The 17,174-nt window shown below is 42.1% G+C and overlaps 1 protein-coding gene across 2 annotated transcripts in view; it reads left to right on the top strand.

Moving 5' to 3' along the window:
• The first annotated feature begins 808 nt into the window (after positions 1-808).
• The window catches only part of LOC136123797 (recombining binding protein suppressor of hairless), a 226,469-nt gene continuing 210,103 nt past the window's right edge, over positions 809-17,174 (top strand). The window contains exon 1 of one of the 2 annotated variants that reach the window (XM_065878149.1): positions 809-967. In XM_065878149.1, the coding sequence (XP_065734221.1) occupies positions 936-967 (32 nt within the window). In that variant the 5' untranslated portion in view covers positions 809-935. The remainder of the gene's footprint in view (positions 968-17,174) is intronic. The other variant, XM_065878151.1, reaches the window with a different exon arrangement.

Genomic DNA, 17,174 nt, shown 5'->3' with positions numbered 1-17,174 from the left:
TTATTAGTGTCTGTGACACACCACAATCCACTCCTCATTGATAAGGTGGAGTGACAGATGCAGGACAGGACAGCTCAAGGCCCAAGAGTTGGATCATTAGTGTACCCTGGAACATAGCAAGGGTCACAGAGGCCCAGGGTAACCACTGTCCCAGTCTACCTGTATCAGGGGTTTCCCAAGATGTGGGACTTTCCGTGCTAAAGCCGACAAAGCCTGGGACAGGTTGGTCACCCTATGGCAAGGGCCACTGGTCCAAGATCTGCATGAAGTTACTTAAGCAGAGTTAGAAAGGACCAGAGAGGTCGAGTGCCTTGACCGAGATCACACTGCTAATTCATTCATTCTTTTTCTTCAGTTAGTCACACATTCAATGTCAATTACGTTTTACAATTCTGTGATTGTTTTTCTTACAATTCTATGGTTAAGGCTCTGTCTAGGATTGGGGAATCCAATTCACCCAACGATTTCAATTCAACAGAAAGAACTGAGGTCAGGAATACCAAGGCAGTTCCGAAACACGAAAGAACATCAAATTAACCTAAAGCAGCTGTAGCATCACTTCTGTCCTTTTTCCGTTTGGTAATTTGTTTTGCAGGTTGCATTTATATATAAAAATCAGGCTTCAGATTTCAGGATAAGCCCAGGAAAAACAAGAACTAGGAAAGATGATTTCTTGTTTCCCTTTACAGCGATCCTCTATAATCAAAGCACTTCCGAACACTCCACCCCATAAAAAAAAAAAAAAAAAAAATGCTTGTGTCTGCATTTTTCCCCTCAGACAGAATGTTGACTTTCTTCTCTTTGTTTTGACACTTTCACTTCCTTTGCTGCAAGGTGAAGCAGGCACCAGATTCAGGGTGCACAAGGCTCTCTCTGCAGTGTTTGATTTCACTCAAGCCTCCAAGAAGAACCCGTATTAAGAGTTTCTCTTTAACATGATTGGCCTGCTCTATCCAGCGTTGTTGAGGTGAGTGAATCCTCTAATGAATTCTTGATGTCACATTGGCCATAAAAATATGTAATATGGTTTAGTTCGTGATTTATGAATCAGTAAATTGCTTTTTGCCACTGCCACTTCAAGACGTGATAAACTAACCATTTCTTCTGCCAGTTCAGTCTCCACCCAGGAGTGTTCTGGTCACATTGCCTCCTCTCTGATGCGGCCTTAAATTACTCAGCAGAGACTGAGGCAGGCTTCAAAGGATGAGGTTTCTGTGCTTTTCCTGCCTTCAAGCCAACAGCACTGCTTCGTAGGCCCTGTCCCATCTCCTCGTGATTTTCTAACTCCATACTTTCTTTCATTTACCTAGCAGAGAAACACAAGTTTTCTGGAATCAAAGACATCTCTATTCCCTGTTGGTAGTTTAAATTTTAGATGTTTCCTTTTTAATAAGGTCCTTCAGAAATGCATCTGTTGGTAGGTGATACTAATCAAGTTCCTGGTTTATTTGAAAGCTGGCAGCTTTCTCTCAGTACAAGGTTGGGTTCTGCTGACGATACAGAAGGGCCTGCAATGTACTTGCTATCCTCAAAATTGTAATCTAATTAAGAGGCAAGAGTAACATTCATTCATACATACATTCAGGACACAACAATTGAGTGCCTACTGTATACTGGGTATTTGGGAAAACATTCAAGGGGTTTCCAAGCTCTGAGCTCTCCCCCCAGGGCAGGGGTTGGGGATGGAGTTATGACAAAAGGGTCACAAATCCACAGATACCACAAGCATTGCCTGCACAGTTTCATTCTCTTCTTATCCATGCCTTTATTTGACAAATATCTACTGAGTGCTCATATACATGCCTGGTGGAATAATGACTCAGATATGTCTGTGTATTTTCTAAAAGCATTTGGATGCAGTTGTAATGGATTAAGTATAAACCCATTTAAAGGGTTTTCTGAATGTGTAATATCCTTTTGTCATTGAGTATTTTCTCAGTCAATGGTTGCCAGCAGTTCATTATTATCGTGGAACTGCACAGAAAGAGTTAACATTTAAAAAATGTTTCCTTATACCAGGAAACGTGGGGACTTCTGAAAGAGAAGGCTAACGCAGGGTACATAGTAATACCAGGTGTGGGGTTTGTAGGAGATCAGCCAAGAGTCTACAGGCAAAAAACTGGGGAGATGTGGGGAGAAACAGAGAAGACATCAATCCTCTGTTTAAGCAACCCTGAACCATGTCAGTGTATGGCCTGAAAAGGACAGTACTCTGAATAATGCATATAGTCCTTTTAAAATGATTTAATTATTTTATATAATTAGTATATATTACACATAACTAATAAATAAACCCAGGATATCCAAATCTTTGCCTCACTGAACAATCCTGATTATTTAGCTCCATTTCTACAGTTTAAGTTTTTCAAAAGCAAAATATACTATAATTCTCTATGCCCATGGTTCTTTATACTTTTCCAAGTGCTTTCCCTACCTATTGTTTGATGGAACATCATCAAGTCTGTGAAATGTGGACAGGACAGAAATCATTATTCTCATTCCTTTGTTTTTCCTTCCAGTTTTATTGAGATATAACTGACACGTAGCACTGTATGAGTTTACACTGTACAGCACGATGATTTGACTCACATACGTCGTGAAATGATTATCACAATAAGTTTAGTGAACACCCATCTTCTCATTCAGATGCCACGTTAAAGAAATAGAAAAAAACGCTTCTCCTTGTGATGAGATCTCTGAGGGTCTACTCTCTTAACAACTTTCATACCTAATGTACAGCAGAATTGACCGTATTTATCATGTTGTACGTTACATCCCTAGGACTCATTTATCTTCTCACTGGAAGTTTGCAGCTTTTGACAGCCTTCATCCAGTTCCCCCTCCCCACCCCACTTCCCACCTTTAGTAACCACAAACCTAATCTCTTTTTCTCTGAGTTTGCTTGTTTGTTTGTTTTTGAAGTTTAACTGACCTACAGCACTGTGTTAGTTCCTATTCGTACAACATAGTGATTCGATACTTCTGTACATTTCAAAATGATCACCACAATTACTCTAGTTACCATCTGTCACCATACAAGGATGCAACATAATTATTGACCATGTTCCCCACACTGTACACATTATCCCCGTTTCACAGATGGAGTTAGAGTGTTTAAGAATAGGCAAAAAGTTATGTAGATACAAAATGGGCAAGGGTTAGCTAGGTAAAATGCCAGGAAAATAGATTACGAATAAACTTAAAATGATCTTGGGACAGGGACCTCCCTGGTGGCTGCAAGGTTGAGAATCCTGCTGCCAATGCAGGGGACACGGGTTCGAGCCCTGGCCCGGGAAGATCCCACATGCCGCAGAGCAACTAAGACCGTGCGCCACTACTACTGAGCCTGCGCTCTAGAGCCCTCTAGCCACAACTACTAAGCTCGTGTGCCACAACTACTGAAGCCCGCACGCCTAGAGCCCGAGCTCTGCAACAAGAGAAGGCACAGCAATGAGAAGCCTGCACACTGCAATGAAGAGTAGCCCCCCCCTCGCCGCAACTAGAAAAAGCCCTTGTGCAGCAACGAAAACCCAATGCAGCCAAAAATAAATAAATACATTTATGAAAGACAAAAAAATGATCTTGGGACATGTGATCCAGAATATGGGAAGGAGGGGGCAAACTAAAATCTCATTCTTCTACTGGTCATCATCCGAGTTCTAACTAAGAATGCCACACTCACTTTAAATGCCAATCTCTTAAAATTAAAGTAGAGACACTTTAAGAGGATGCAGGAAAAAAAAGGAACAAAAAATATTTTTGAAAAAATGGGAAAAAAGTCTAGAAAAAAAAAGCCCAAGAAGCAGAGTGATATACGACAGTAAAAATCAAGGGCAACTGAGTGAGATTCCAGCTGGCTGAATGGGATTCAATCAGTGTGTCATTTCTGTTAACTGTACTTTCAGGGAACCATAATTCATGTGGCCTTAAAAAAAAATCCTGAAGATTAAACTATACTGGGTCTCATTTTAGGCAATGTGTATTTAAGTGAAAGGCAGCGCTGTCAAAAGAATGGGTTTAGGTTTGAATTTTGCTTTCAGCGCACATTAGCCAGCAGGCGGTTACTTAATACTTAACCTCTGTGAACTTCAATTTTTGTCATCTCTCAATGAGTGTGATAATACTTCAATCGCATAGCTGTTTCAAGGATTCGAGATATTGTATAAAAAGCACCTAGTAGTGTACCCGGGACACAGCAGAAACTCAAGCAGGGGGAGCTGGTGCGTCGGCTGGTGGTGCTGTCTTAAATTAATGAGTTCTCATGGCCTGAGTGCTAGACTCTGAGTAAAGACCTGGGTTTGGGTCCTGACTCTTTCACTGAGTAATTGTAAGATGAAATATTGTTCAAGGAATTTAGGTTTATTCATCCTGAATCTCTTCACTTATAAATATTTAAATTCTTTTTTTTCTTTTTAATATTTATTTATTTATTTGGCTGCACCGAGTTTTAGTCACAGCACGCAGGATCTAGTTTCCTGACCAGGGATCGAACCCAGGCCCTCTGCATTGGGAGCACACAGCCTTAACCACTGGACCACTGGGGAAGTCCCTCTTATAAAAATGAGTATAATTTCTCTTCTTATTTTTAGTTTGAGGTTCAAATGAAATGATACATGTGAAATAGTTTTTAAATATAAATGTCGTATAAAAATAGAATTTCATTGCTATCAAGTCTTCGAAAACTCATCATCTAGGTTAAAACAGACATGTCACTGTATGTATAACAAAGGTATCACCATAAAATAGGAATACAGGTAGAATTCTACCTATGTTTTTAGAAGTCCGAATAACAACGACAACCAAAAAAAAAAAAAAGAAAACGCTCAAATCACAAGAAATTTTTATTTAGCATAAAGGGAAATTTCTCAGTTTTAAGATAAGGAAACATTTGAACAGGCCTACATGGGTCACCATGGACTGTCCATCCCTAGGGTGGCGTCACAAAGGATGAACAGCCATCTGTCCTGGGTAATTTATCAGAGAATCAGAGTCCTAAATCTCCAGAGAGACCAGAGATAATTCAGCTCACCCTCCTTATTTGACTGAAGAGGAAACTGAGACCCAGCGAAGTGAAGTTACTCAATCAACAGGACATCACTGAGGGGGCCCGAGGGGGTGAGCCTGCCACCTGCCTCTGCCCTTAGCTTCTGCTCAGTGTTTTCCAGGACTACACTGTGGCCTCTGTTCAGATGCCTACCCCACTGGCTTTAAAATCTCCGCATCTGGTAAATGGGAAGCAAATTTCAAGCTGTCTCCTAAACTAGAGGAGAAAATCGCCCTAGGATGCCCCGTGTAGGGCAATGAGGGGCTGAAAATTAACATCTTGAAGTTCCTCCCATCCGTATGCATTCATGACATCATCCAGGAAACATTTAAACAACATAGATGGAACGAAATATCTTGCCAGGTGGTAGCTTGTGATATATACAGACAGCCCCTGACTCACAAAGAAAGACTACAGAGATCCCATACATACAAACAGCTGCTGCCACCCGCCTGGTCCCCTCCACCTTGCAGCTGCCACAGGCTATGTGAAAAAATTAAAAAAGAAAGAAAGGGGATAGAAAAAAACTTGGACCACTTGCAGATTCGGCACATTCAGAGGCAGAGGAAGGGAAGAAGCTGTGGAAACAGGAACCATGTAAGGGAATGGACTCTCAGGATAAATTTTCAGCCATGGGTGATCTAGCAGCAGTCCCTGCTCCCTTTGCCCTAAAAAAATCTCCTCCCGGGAATGACTGTCCTCTCCCATCCATGCTGTCAGAAATTTTATCAATGTAGCATTTTGCCTCAAAGCCTTTTTGGAAGAAGGAAGGCAGGTAATAAATAATAATTAATTTACCATTAAATTCTCTTTCAAGAATCACTTGCCTTTATAACAGTTAATAATAAAAGTATATACCTCATGGGATTGCTGCAAAGATAAAGTCAATCAAGTCCTTAGCACTGTGACATAACACTAAATGTTTTTAAAGTATTAGCTCTCAGGAATTCCCTGGCGGTCCAGTGATTAGGACTCCACACTTTCACTGCGGAGGGCGCTGGTTCAATCCCTGGTTAGGGAACTAAGATTCCCACAAGCCGCCTGGTACGGCCAAAAAAACCAAAGAACAACAACAAAAAAAAAACCACGGACTTCCCTGGTGGCACAACGGTTAAGAATCCACCTGCCAATGCAGGGGACACGGGTTCAAGCCCTGGTCCGGGAAGATCCCACGTGCCGAGGAGCAACTAATCCCGCGCGCCACAACTACTGAGCCTGTGCTCTAGAGCCCGTGCTCCACAACAAGAGAAGGCACAGCAGTGAGAAGCCTGCACACGGCAACGAAGAGTAGCCCCCACTCGCCGCAACTAGAGAAGGCCCGCGCTCAGCAACGAAGACCCAACGCGCCAAAAACAAACAAATAAACAAATTCTTAAAAAATGTTTAAAAACAAAAAACAAGGTATTAGCTCTCTTTATAACTACAGTTATTCCCATTTTGCAGATGAGACAACTGAGGCTTAGAGAAGTTAAATTACTTTCCCTAGGCCACATAACTTAGAAGTAGAATCAGTATTCAAACCTAGATCTGTCTCCAAATCCTACAATTTTAATGACTGTGCTATAAACTGTCACGGGCTTAGCACTGGGGGTGGGGGTGAGGTGGCAGTGGAGGGATATTAGAGGCTATCATTCACAGATTGGCAAGAATTGAGTTAATTCTTGCTAAACTGTGAATTTCCTCCTGGACATCAACTGTGCTCTCCTGCATTCAGGAAACAGGAATTTTGATCGGCAAGGGGGTCAAGTAGGTTATTTGGGGAAAGAACGGAGAGGACTTGGGCAAGGGACCACAGCTTGACATTGAGTAGGAAGCCTGGAGACAGTGATGACCATAGATGGGAGATATAGAAAACAAGAGCAGTTTGTGGGGAGTCAAAGATGAACTATGACCCATGTGAAATTTCATCTAGGTCTGACCCAGGAAAGAGAGGGAAAGATTTCTATCTCCGCGTGCACCTCTCACTCCACCCACGGCCACGCATAACTTATTAGTACTCTTGGTAGACTAGGAGAAAGGTTAAATAAACTCATGTGGGCTGGTTGGAAACACAAGGCTTCCACTCCCATTCGTAATGCATTTCTTTAGGGAAATGTGTGCTGAGTTCCAAACAAATGACTTGTAATTTAATACAATACGTGTACACTTCGGGTCTTCGCGGGCTGGGCGCTGTGCTGGGTGCTGGGAATACCAAAGGAAACATAAGGCAAGGCCCTTGGCTTTGAGTAGGCTGGAGCCCTGTAGGGGAGAGACGTGTAAGCGCAACCAAGGGACAACGTGCTGAGTGTAATAGGAGAGGTGTGTACAAAGCGCCTTGGAGCACAGAGCAAGGCGACAGCGAAATTGCTTTTAAATCAACTTTTAGAATCCAACCACCCTGCAAGTTGGGAACTGCATGCAATGCATGAGAAGTTATGGGAAGGACGCTCTTACCATTTCATTCTGAACATACTCTTTCTTCAACAGAACTGTTGCCTGCTGTTCTCCTGGCAAGTGGTGGTATCAATACCTGTTGTTTTATTCGTTTTGTTTTTCCTAAGAGGTTAGAAAGGGAGGGAGGGGGGTTGCATGGACTCTGACCTCAGCCTGCTCTGTTTTAAATCTGACTTTCACTTACCAGCGATATGACCTTGACTTTACCTCTCTCGGTCTTAGTTTCCTTATCTGTAAAATGGGGCCAATAAAAACACCCTCTTTATAGAGTTCCTGGGAGGACTAATGAGCTACTACGTGCAAAGTGCATGTTCCAGAATGGAGTAAACGTCTCACTAAATCTGCCTATTGTTAACTGGGTGATAGATAGGAATTTCTGGCTTCAAATAACTTCATGAAGTTATTCAAGAACTGTGTTTCTGAAAGTGTTTTAAATGATACACAGATGAGCATTTTAAATTTTTAATAGCATATTTTATCTTCATATGTTAAGGGGGAAATATATATAGCACATCAAATCCTACATTTAAAGATACTCTTTCTTAGGATGAATTAAAAATTTTAGAAAGTATATTAAGTTAAAGAAAATGATTTAGTAAGTAAGAGTCAATTGGTACATCATCTCTTCCAAAATAAAAATAACAAGCTGACTGTGATCCTTAAGTAGAGACTAGAGATAGAGGTCTCCCTTCAAATTTTCCTTTTCCTTTTCCTTTTTTTTTTCCTTTTGCACTGGGCATGGCTTGAATTAATTTTATTTTTCTTAACTTTAAATAATATATGTTAAAGTGTTGTCTAAATTTTTTAAAGGAGGGATGGGGAAAATGTGGCAGAGGTTAGGACCTCTCTTCGTGTGTTTTTTTCACCATAATGAAATTCAAAACTTTCTTCTGGGACTCTGGGTAAAGGCAGCCTTTTCTAGTGCCCAAACTAAAGAGAAAGCACATCTGAATAGTAGAAAGAATGCCTTCTGCATGCCCACACTTTCTTGGCCCCGATTTCAATCCTGGTGGAAAAATTCCCTGAAGCCGACGACAGCTGAGCTCCTCACCCGGAATTTGGATGATCAGAAAAAGAAAATGACACCCTGAGGTTGTGGGGGCACTGGAGCAGCCTGCGATGCACACAAAGGCCAGAGTGTGACCTGCCACCTGTCCATCTCCACCCCATGAGCCGGGGGAGCTGAAGTCAGAGGGGATTCGAGTTTGGGGGTGGAGCCACAGAAAGGAGCAGAAGGACGGGCTACTGTCAGCTCTACCCCGGGTTTCCCCCGAGTCACAGTAAGGCCCCTGGGGCACCCAGTCCCCTTTACCCCTTCTTTGTAAAAATCACCTCCAGGAAAGTCCCTCTGTCTAACACAACAGCTGGCCTTTGAAGCCTATGAATGGTCATGCCTAGCTGGGGTTTCCCTGGGGTCAGCATCCCCATCTGGGCGCCTCATGGCCCCAAGGTGTCACCTCCTCTGACAGGCTTGCAGAGAGCAAGCAGAGTGTGTTAAAGGCACACAGGACCAAGGGGCACTATTTGCTAGAGGTTTAGCTCATGCCAGCCTTCATGTCTTCTGTCTTCTCTTACTCTTCCCGTGGAGATGTCCCCCCTCTAACTGAGCATCCTCACCTTTCTTCCACCAACCTGGTCACAGAGTCTTTATTTCCCCTGCCATGAAAATGGGAAGCAACTAATCATGCAGCCCTCCCTGGGAGAGGAAGGTACAGAGGAAAGAGTACTCATTGAGCCATGGTCAGGGGCTTTCAGATAAATCCCTCTATTTTGGCCCCAAGAATAGGGTTGTCAGGTACAATGCAGGACACCCAGTTAATTGGAAGGTCAGATAATAAACAAATAATTTTTTAGCAATTAGTATGTCCTGTGCAATATTTAGGACATACTAATAATACTAAGACAATATTTGTTGTTTGTCTGACCTTCCAATTTAACTGGGTGTCTATATTTTCATTTGCTAAATTTAGCAACCCTACTCGAAAACAACCCCATGAGGCTGGCATTATTATTCTTATTTTAAATGTGGGGAAAATAAACTTTCGAGAGACTAAGCAACTTGCCCAAAGCCACCGTGCTTGCAAGGCGACAAGAGTAGAGATGAGATTTCAACCCAGACCCATCAATTTCAGGACCCTTGCCGGTTCCATACCACGGATCTAGGCCTTAAACGAAAGGGATAGACGGGGTGTTAATGGAGGAAACTGAGGCTTCTCTAAGGAGTCTGGGGGATTCTTGGATTCTGGCTCAAAATGTAGACAATTACTCAATAAACAGTGGGTGGATATAATGAACTGAATTATTGCCATGCATGGTAGCTAAAAGACTTGGCTCCTTTCCTAAAAGTCCTCCCAAGACTTGTTCCTGAGTCCCAGCTCAAGTGCTTCAACATTACCCTTCAGCGCCTGGAGGGAGCACTTCACCCCATGTGCACAGGCAGTGGTAGATGAGGTCATGGGACACAGCTCCAAGAGAAGCTTTGAGTCGTGTTACATCCATTTCACACATGCAGGAAACCCACAGGCCTGAAGGAATTGCCTGGCCCAAGGAATAAACCAGTCCCCTCTTGGCCGGACAACCTGGAAAGCTCAGCGTGTACAGTCCAGTAGCCTTGCTGGAACCAAGCTGCCTCGCCCGAACTTGAAAATATCTGTCTGCATGTCCCTCAGGGTTGTTTTAAGGAAGCAGAGGCTGTGGGGATAAGAAGAGGGAAGGGGGGTCCTGCTAGAACTCTTTCTCACCCAAAGATGAGATTGATCAGCCAATTCAAAGTTCCTTCAGCCTCATTTCTTTCTTAAATTAGTAAAGCTCTATGAATCTGCAGACAGGAATCCAGACAGAATGCATGTAGCTCATAGGTGCCCACAAACCTCCGGGTCACCAGGGAAATTGCTGTGGCTCTGCACACAGGGGCACGTCTCACCCTCCTCAACTTAAACCCCCGCCTTTTCTTCTAGATCCTCACTGGAGGAGCCTTAGGAGGACAGAGGGTAGTAAGGTCCAAAATAAAAATGGTGTTGAAAGAAAACTTGGACCCAAGTCTGCAGCCACCAGGGAAGTTGATTACCTTATAATCATTTTATTTTCTGACAATCAAAGCAATAAATGCTCATCATGGACACATTTGAAGATGCTGAAAAGGATAAATAAACAATAAAAACTACCCATAATTCCATCATGCAGAGCTATAACCTGTCCTAAAATTATGGTGCATTTCCTAAGGATCTCTGTCCATATAATAAATGTAATTGGTCTCATACTTCATATATGACCTTTATTTCCACTTTTTTTAACCTGACAAATCATAGAGACTTCTCTCAACATCATTAAAGACTCTCCAAAGAATCTTTGTACCTTTTGATGAATCCTTAATGGGCGCACTGAAAATGGCCATAGGTAATTTAATTATTCTCGTCTTGCTAAACATTTAGAGCGTTTCTAGTGTTGTCCCTAATAGAAATAGCATAGTAGTCAACAACTTCATATACTTTTTTTTTTAATTTTTATTGGAGTATAGTTAATTTACAATGTTGTGTTAGTTTCTGGTGTACAGCAAAGCGATTCAGTTATATAGATGTATGTATACATATTCTTTTTCAGATTCTTTTCCATTATAGGTTATTACACGATATTGAGTATAGTTCCCTGTTCTGGACAGTAGGTCCCTGTTGGTTTCACATACATTTTTATCAGACTCTTTGCACCTGTTCCTTCTCGTCTAGAATCTACTGTAAAATGGCATCCGATCTGACCCAAAGATATGTGTCTTATCATGTTCTCTGCTTTACCACGCTCTACAAAGAGCACTATGTCTTCCAGAGGCCCCGCCAGCTGAACTCGTTGGAGAACCACTGTGGTCAATTACAGAATAAGAATGACCCGGTCCCTTGTCAAATGAAAGGGGTTCCTGCACAGCAGGGAGGCTCTGCTCTCCCCAACCCCACCTCCCTTAAACTCAGACCATGGTTTACAAGAGAGAGACTGAAAGGGAGCAAGAGACAGACAGAAGAAGAGACAGAGAGAGAGGGAAAGAATCCCAAGGACAATTTTCAGACAAACTACCACACGATGTAATTCCACCAGGAACATGACGATAAAAGTCCTCAGAACTCTGCCACTTGGTATTTTTATAGAACCGTTGCTTGCTGATTCAGTTAATGATAATGTTGGGTTCCAAATTTCCTCTAAAAGGGCGTCTTAAGTGTTCTCAACTTGGACAGGGCTGGCTTAAAAATAAACAAATAAGTTATATAAGTCCAAATGTTGGAGGATCAGGTTTTGGAAGTCAAGACTCTGGTGTAGGATTAAAGGGGCCCGCCTCACATCTTGCGGTTGGGCCTCACGTGCAGCCTGCAGGGTGGAGCAGCAAGGAAGCATTCCAGCTGCCCCTGAAATCCAGCTTCTAATTTGAGCACCAACACCCACAGGAACTCATGCACAATGCACCCTATGGCTCCTAAGAGACATTCACGGTGCTTAAAAGACAGTGAGGAGAAACAAAAAAGCAAGCACAACCACTGGTAGATGATGACAAACTTCGTTTCCTTTACTCTCTTCCAATGTTAGATGTTTTGAAAGGCTTCTTTGTGCGATTCAGGAGCTGTCATCTTCCGCTTGAGAGTTGGCTGCTTCTGGGTGGGAAGTGAAGTGGTTACTACGGATTGCCTTTTGAAAGTCTTTAAGGCTCCTCCTGGAAGAAAGATGTCAGATTCGCCCAAAGTTACCAATGTGGATGGAGCCCTGCTTTGAGTCCAGCTATGGGAGCCACTGCAAGGGACAAAAGAAGCCCAATGCTCTGATGGGGTCGAGAGTCCTCCTTGCACTCCTAGAGTGATGTGAATGTGTGAGATGTCACAACTGAGTTCATTCATTCACATATTTATGTCACATAATTATTGAGCTAAGTAAGTGGGAGGCACTGAGAGTCTAAGGGTTAAAAGATAAAGTAGAATAGGCCCTACCCTCATATTTCCTATTCTAGTTGAGGAGAATAAATGTGTTCACACATAGCCAGAAAACGCTACATACCCATTACCAGTAATGATGGAGACCAGGGATCTACCGTGGGTCAGGAATACAATGTCAAAGCACTGCTCAGTTCTAGCCAGTAACTGGCCTCCTGGAACCCAGTCCCAGTGCGGCTGGAACTTCAGACTTTCCAGAGCAGGAGAATGTGACTTTTCTGGAAAATATCCTGATTTGTTTTAAGTTGGCTAAATTTTTTTAACTATGCAAACTAGACAAAACGTACCTACAAGCTAGATCAGGACAAGCCACCAAGGCGAACCTCTGATGCAGACTGCATTTGCTAATATGGACATAAACCTACCTTTATGGAAAAAAGCACGTTATACAAGTAATATATTTAATATGATCACATTTTTTGTTTTAAAACCATGCATTCACACATAGAAAAAAGACGGAAGGTGATATATTAAATGTTAAGAGTAGATATTCTGGATGGCGAGATTATAAGTGATTTTTCCCTTTGTTTTTCTGTTTTTAGTGAAATTTTTGCAATGAGCATGCATGACTTCAATAATCAGAATTTTCAACAAAATTTAAAAAGTTTTCAAAAGGCCCAAGTGCTTTTAGATTAGTAGAGATAAAATATTATGAAAGGGACTTCTTTGGTGGCGCAGTGGTTGAGAGTCCGCCTGCCGATGCAGGGGACACGGGTTCGTGCCCCGGTCCGGGAAGATCCCACATGCCACGGAGCGGCTGGGCCCGTGAGCCATGGCCACTGAGCCTGTGCGTCCAGAGCCTGTGCTCCGCAACAGGAGAGGCCACAACAGTGAGAGGCCTGCGTACCGCAAAAAAAAAAAAAAAAGAGGATCCAATTCCTAACCCCCACGGCAACTCTGATAATTCCTAAATTCTCCCAAACCCAATGCTGCTGCTTCTATGCTTTTCTTTGTACCCTTAGACCACAAAGATGATCTTCTCTTCTGACACTTCTCCTCAGTCTCCCAATTTTTTTATTATTTAATTCCTTTTCACAGGACAGTGGACAGGGAAGAATGAGGGCACAGGGTCATATTAATAATCATCTATCCCATCACACACAGATGTCTCTACAGCATTGCATATAGAGCCTGACCCTGGCATAGCTCTTTTTAAAGCAAAGCTAATTTTTCACTTCACTTCTATCTCTTGATGTTCCCAACAACTCAGACAACTAGAAGGCAATTTAATCTTTGCAGGGAAAAAGTAAATGAGGTTTTGGGAAATTTTTCTAACAGATTTAAGGCTGGTAGGTGGCGGTAGGCACTGGCTGATCCTGGCATCTTTCTTACCAGGACTCATAGCCCACGATGCTTTATCCCCATAACAAGCTGGAGTGGGGATTGGCTTCCAGCTCTGCAGTGCCCTGTATAATATTAAGGATATTAAAATGTCCCAGAGTTGCCCCAAAGTAATTTTCGCTTGCTGGGTATCTATTGGTAATAGATACCAATCTATCTCCAAATGCAGGACTTTTTTTTAAAGATAGCTATATTGGATGGGGGAGAGGAGGGATTGGTTTTTTTTTCAGGAGAGGGTTGTATTTTTTAAGCGGTTTTCTTTTTGCAAAGTGGCAAACTTCCTAAGGTGTTTTTCATCCTCAAAGTTCTGGCAATCTTTTTTGACCCCTCTGCCTATGTCAAGTGGCAAGCCCAACGGAAGTCATTTGGAAGGCAGGGGCAGATGGCCGAAAAGTGATTTCTCCCCTCAACTGGGTAAGTCATTTTCCTCACTGATGTAAAGGATACCGTAAGAGGGCTTTGCCCACCCCAAACCTCTGAAACTGGAGTTATGAGGTTGTATGGAGGAGGCCAGGAAAAATCGTTTTGGGGGATGGTTTGATACTTTCTGAGGCCTTTTACTAGTGACCTGCAGTACTAATTACCCAGCCTTTCTGTCTGAATAAGACATTTATATGATGATTTACAGTGTGGAAGCCAGCGTCAGTGAACAGGCCATTGAAATTCAACTCTGTTGCATCTCAAAACTGGATTCTTTGGATCCTCACAGGCAAATCGAGCGTACCTGTAATCCAGACAAGTGTTGGGTATAGAAAAAAGAGCCTGAAGTACCAGGCATGTTGGGGAGAAAGGAGTCTGATGGTAGTCCACCCTGGGTACAGAGAATAGAATCATTTCTTTCTGCTCTCTTAAAAAAAATCAATGTATAAGAAGTCCTGGATTCCCTGGTGGTGCAGTGGTTGAGAGTCCGCCTGCCGATGCAGGGGACACGGGTTCGTGCCCCGGTCCGGGAGGATCCCACATGCCGCGGAGCGGCTGGGCCCGTGAGCCATGGCCGCTGAGCCTGCGCGTCCGGAGCCTGTGCTCTGCAACGGGAGAGGCCACAGCAGTGAGAGGCCCGCAAAAAAAGTCCTGGCTCCACCATTCACTGGCTGTGTGACCTTTAGCAAGTTATTTAATCTTTCTGTGCCTCAGTTTCCTCATCAATAATATGGGGATAATCACAATACCTACCTAATAGGGTTTTTACAAGGCTGAAATGAGTTAAGCAATTAGAATAGTGCCTGGTACATAGTGAGTACTATATGTGTTTCATAAATACACTTGGAGAAAATTGTATTTAACCAAATCAAGTGAAGTAATCTGAAGGGCGATGCTGGCTGACTGTGCCCTGCAGATCTGACCCTCTCTTTCCTGCTGAATGAGGCTGAGTGGGACACACTGAGGTCAGGGCTGAACAGCCCTTCAAAAGCAAACCAAGAAGTGGGCCACTGGGACACACGGGTCCAAGCGTGGCCGTTTGATTTCACAGACCTGCTAACGTCCACTCAGAAACTGTCAGCAGACTTCAATTTTTTTCACTCTAATACTCCCAAAAAATTAATTTTGAAAACTTCACCTCTGCACACATTCTTAACTTACCTAATTTTTTTTTCTTTTTTTTTTTTTTGGTACGCGGGCCTCTCACTGTTGTGGCCTCTCCCGCGGGGCACAGGCACCAGACGCGCAGGCTCAGCGGCCATGGCTCATGGGCCCAGCCGCTCCGCGGCATGTGGGATCTTCCCGGACCGGGGCACGAACCCGTGTCCCCTGCATCGGCAGGCGGACTCTCAACCACTGCGCCACCAGGGAAGCCCCCTCATTTTATCATTTCAGTTTAAGATTAAATGATTGCCCCAAATCCCTATAGTATATTATAAAATGGATGTCTGAAAAGAAAATAGTTGTATCACTATGTTAAACGAATCCCTTGGAGTTATCACCCCAGCAATACCCTAGCAATTTGCTGTGCTATCACCCATTTAAAAAGGCACAAACAAGCTTTTCTTTCACACTCAGAAATTCTACATTGTTCTTTTACCTCCTTGAACTGCTATTTCTATTTCTCTTCCTTCTCAGAATTTTATCTTAATGTATTTTTTATAAGTCATGTTGTGCATCTACAACACATATATGAATATTTTTTCCTCTAGCCACCAAGCTCTAGAAAAATTTTTTTTAATCCTTCCAGATTTAAGCATTACGAGTTATTAGTAGTATACAATTGATCAAAACATCAATAGATTTTAACTTTTGGTACATAATTATAATATTAAAAGTAATTTGGAATGCATCTCAATGAGATGGGTAGAGATATTTTCCCCCACTAGCTCATATATTCAGGAATGATGATCACTTACAATTAGAGAGAGACAGAGTTTAGAATCATTTCTATTCCTGTTTTTCTGTTTCATAGATGTGACCACTGAGAACTTCTATTCACATAAAAAAGGAGATGGGAAGGGAAGGAGGTCTTCCCAAAGCTCTGACATTCAACTCTTTGAACTCCCTCTGGACTGTACACCCAAAACACAGTATAATAACTCTTAAGCATCTATCACTTTGATTGGGTCCTCCTTCAATTTCATTGAAAGTAAATAATTGGAAACCATCTGACTTGAGAAAGGATTCATTATTCAGTCATTGAGGTCTCATTCTGTGTTGTATACCAAAAAGGGCAAGACTTTTAAATTAGTATTATTTTACCTGTTATCCTTTCCCTCAGAGGTACTTTGTTAAATTTGTCTCAGTAAGAGCTGAGAAAAGCAAAATATTTATTTCCATACATCTTTTAGAATAGCACCACTTTAATGCTTTTATCTTGCTGTGTGCCTGAGGTAAAATTTGGTCAAAATCTTGGAGCTTCAGCTTTGATTCAACTGATGAAAAATGTTCCATCATAAAGCCTAATTGTCAAACCAATCAGCCAGATTCGATGTATTTCTTGTCTTTAAAAGTGTGACTTTATTTTTCAACTAAACTATCTTAATTTTCATTTTAGAGAATATTATAAAAACTACTGAGAAATAAATTATGGAATGCATCATATAAAATATAGATTCCTAAAAAGCAGCCAAGTTTACATTGATGTAGATTAGATATACTTAATTTTACAACAAGTGTAAAACAGGAAAATAATGCTGTTGCTCATTACTTTATTTGCAAGAACATGACATACTATTTCGCTAAAATTATGTTACTTATGGAGTCAGAAATATGATAGAAGGTATAATACCCTTTCCTGAAGCAGTGTGAATGTGTACATCTGACTCTGATGTGTGGTTTGGGGAAGAATTAAATAATAATTATGTTTAAAAATCAGAAGTAATTTCATTAATTTAATTAGCCCTCATGCTCAAACTTTTCTGTTTTAATGAAGTTATTTAATAGGAAAACTATACGTATCTGTATAC

The sequence above is a fragment of the Phocoena phocoena genome, chromosome 5 (genome assembly GCF_963924675.1).
Source record: "Phocoena phocoena chromosome 5, mPhoPho1.1, whole genome shotgun sequence".
Taxonomy (NCBI): Eukaryota; Metazoa; Chordata; class Mammalia; order Artiodactyla; family Phocoenidae; genus Phocoena; species Phocoena phocoena.
Note: the sequence above shows the minus strand (reverse complement) of the source record. Positions and strands in the feature narration are given on the sequence as shown.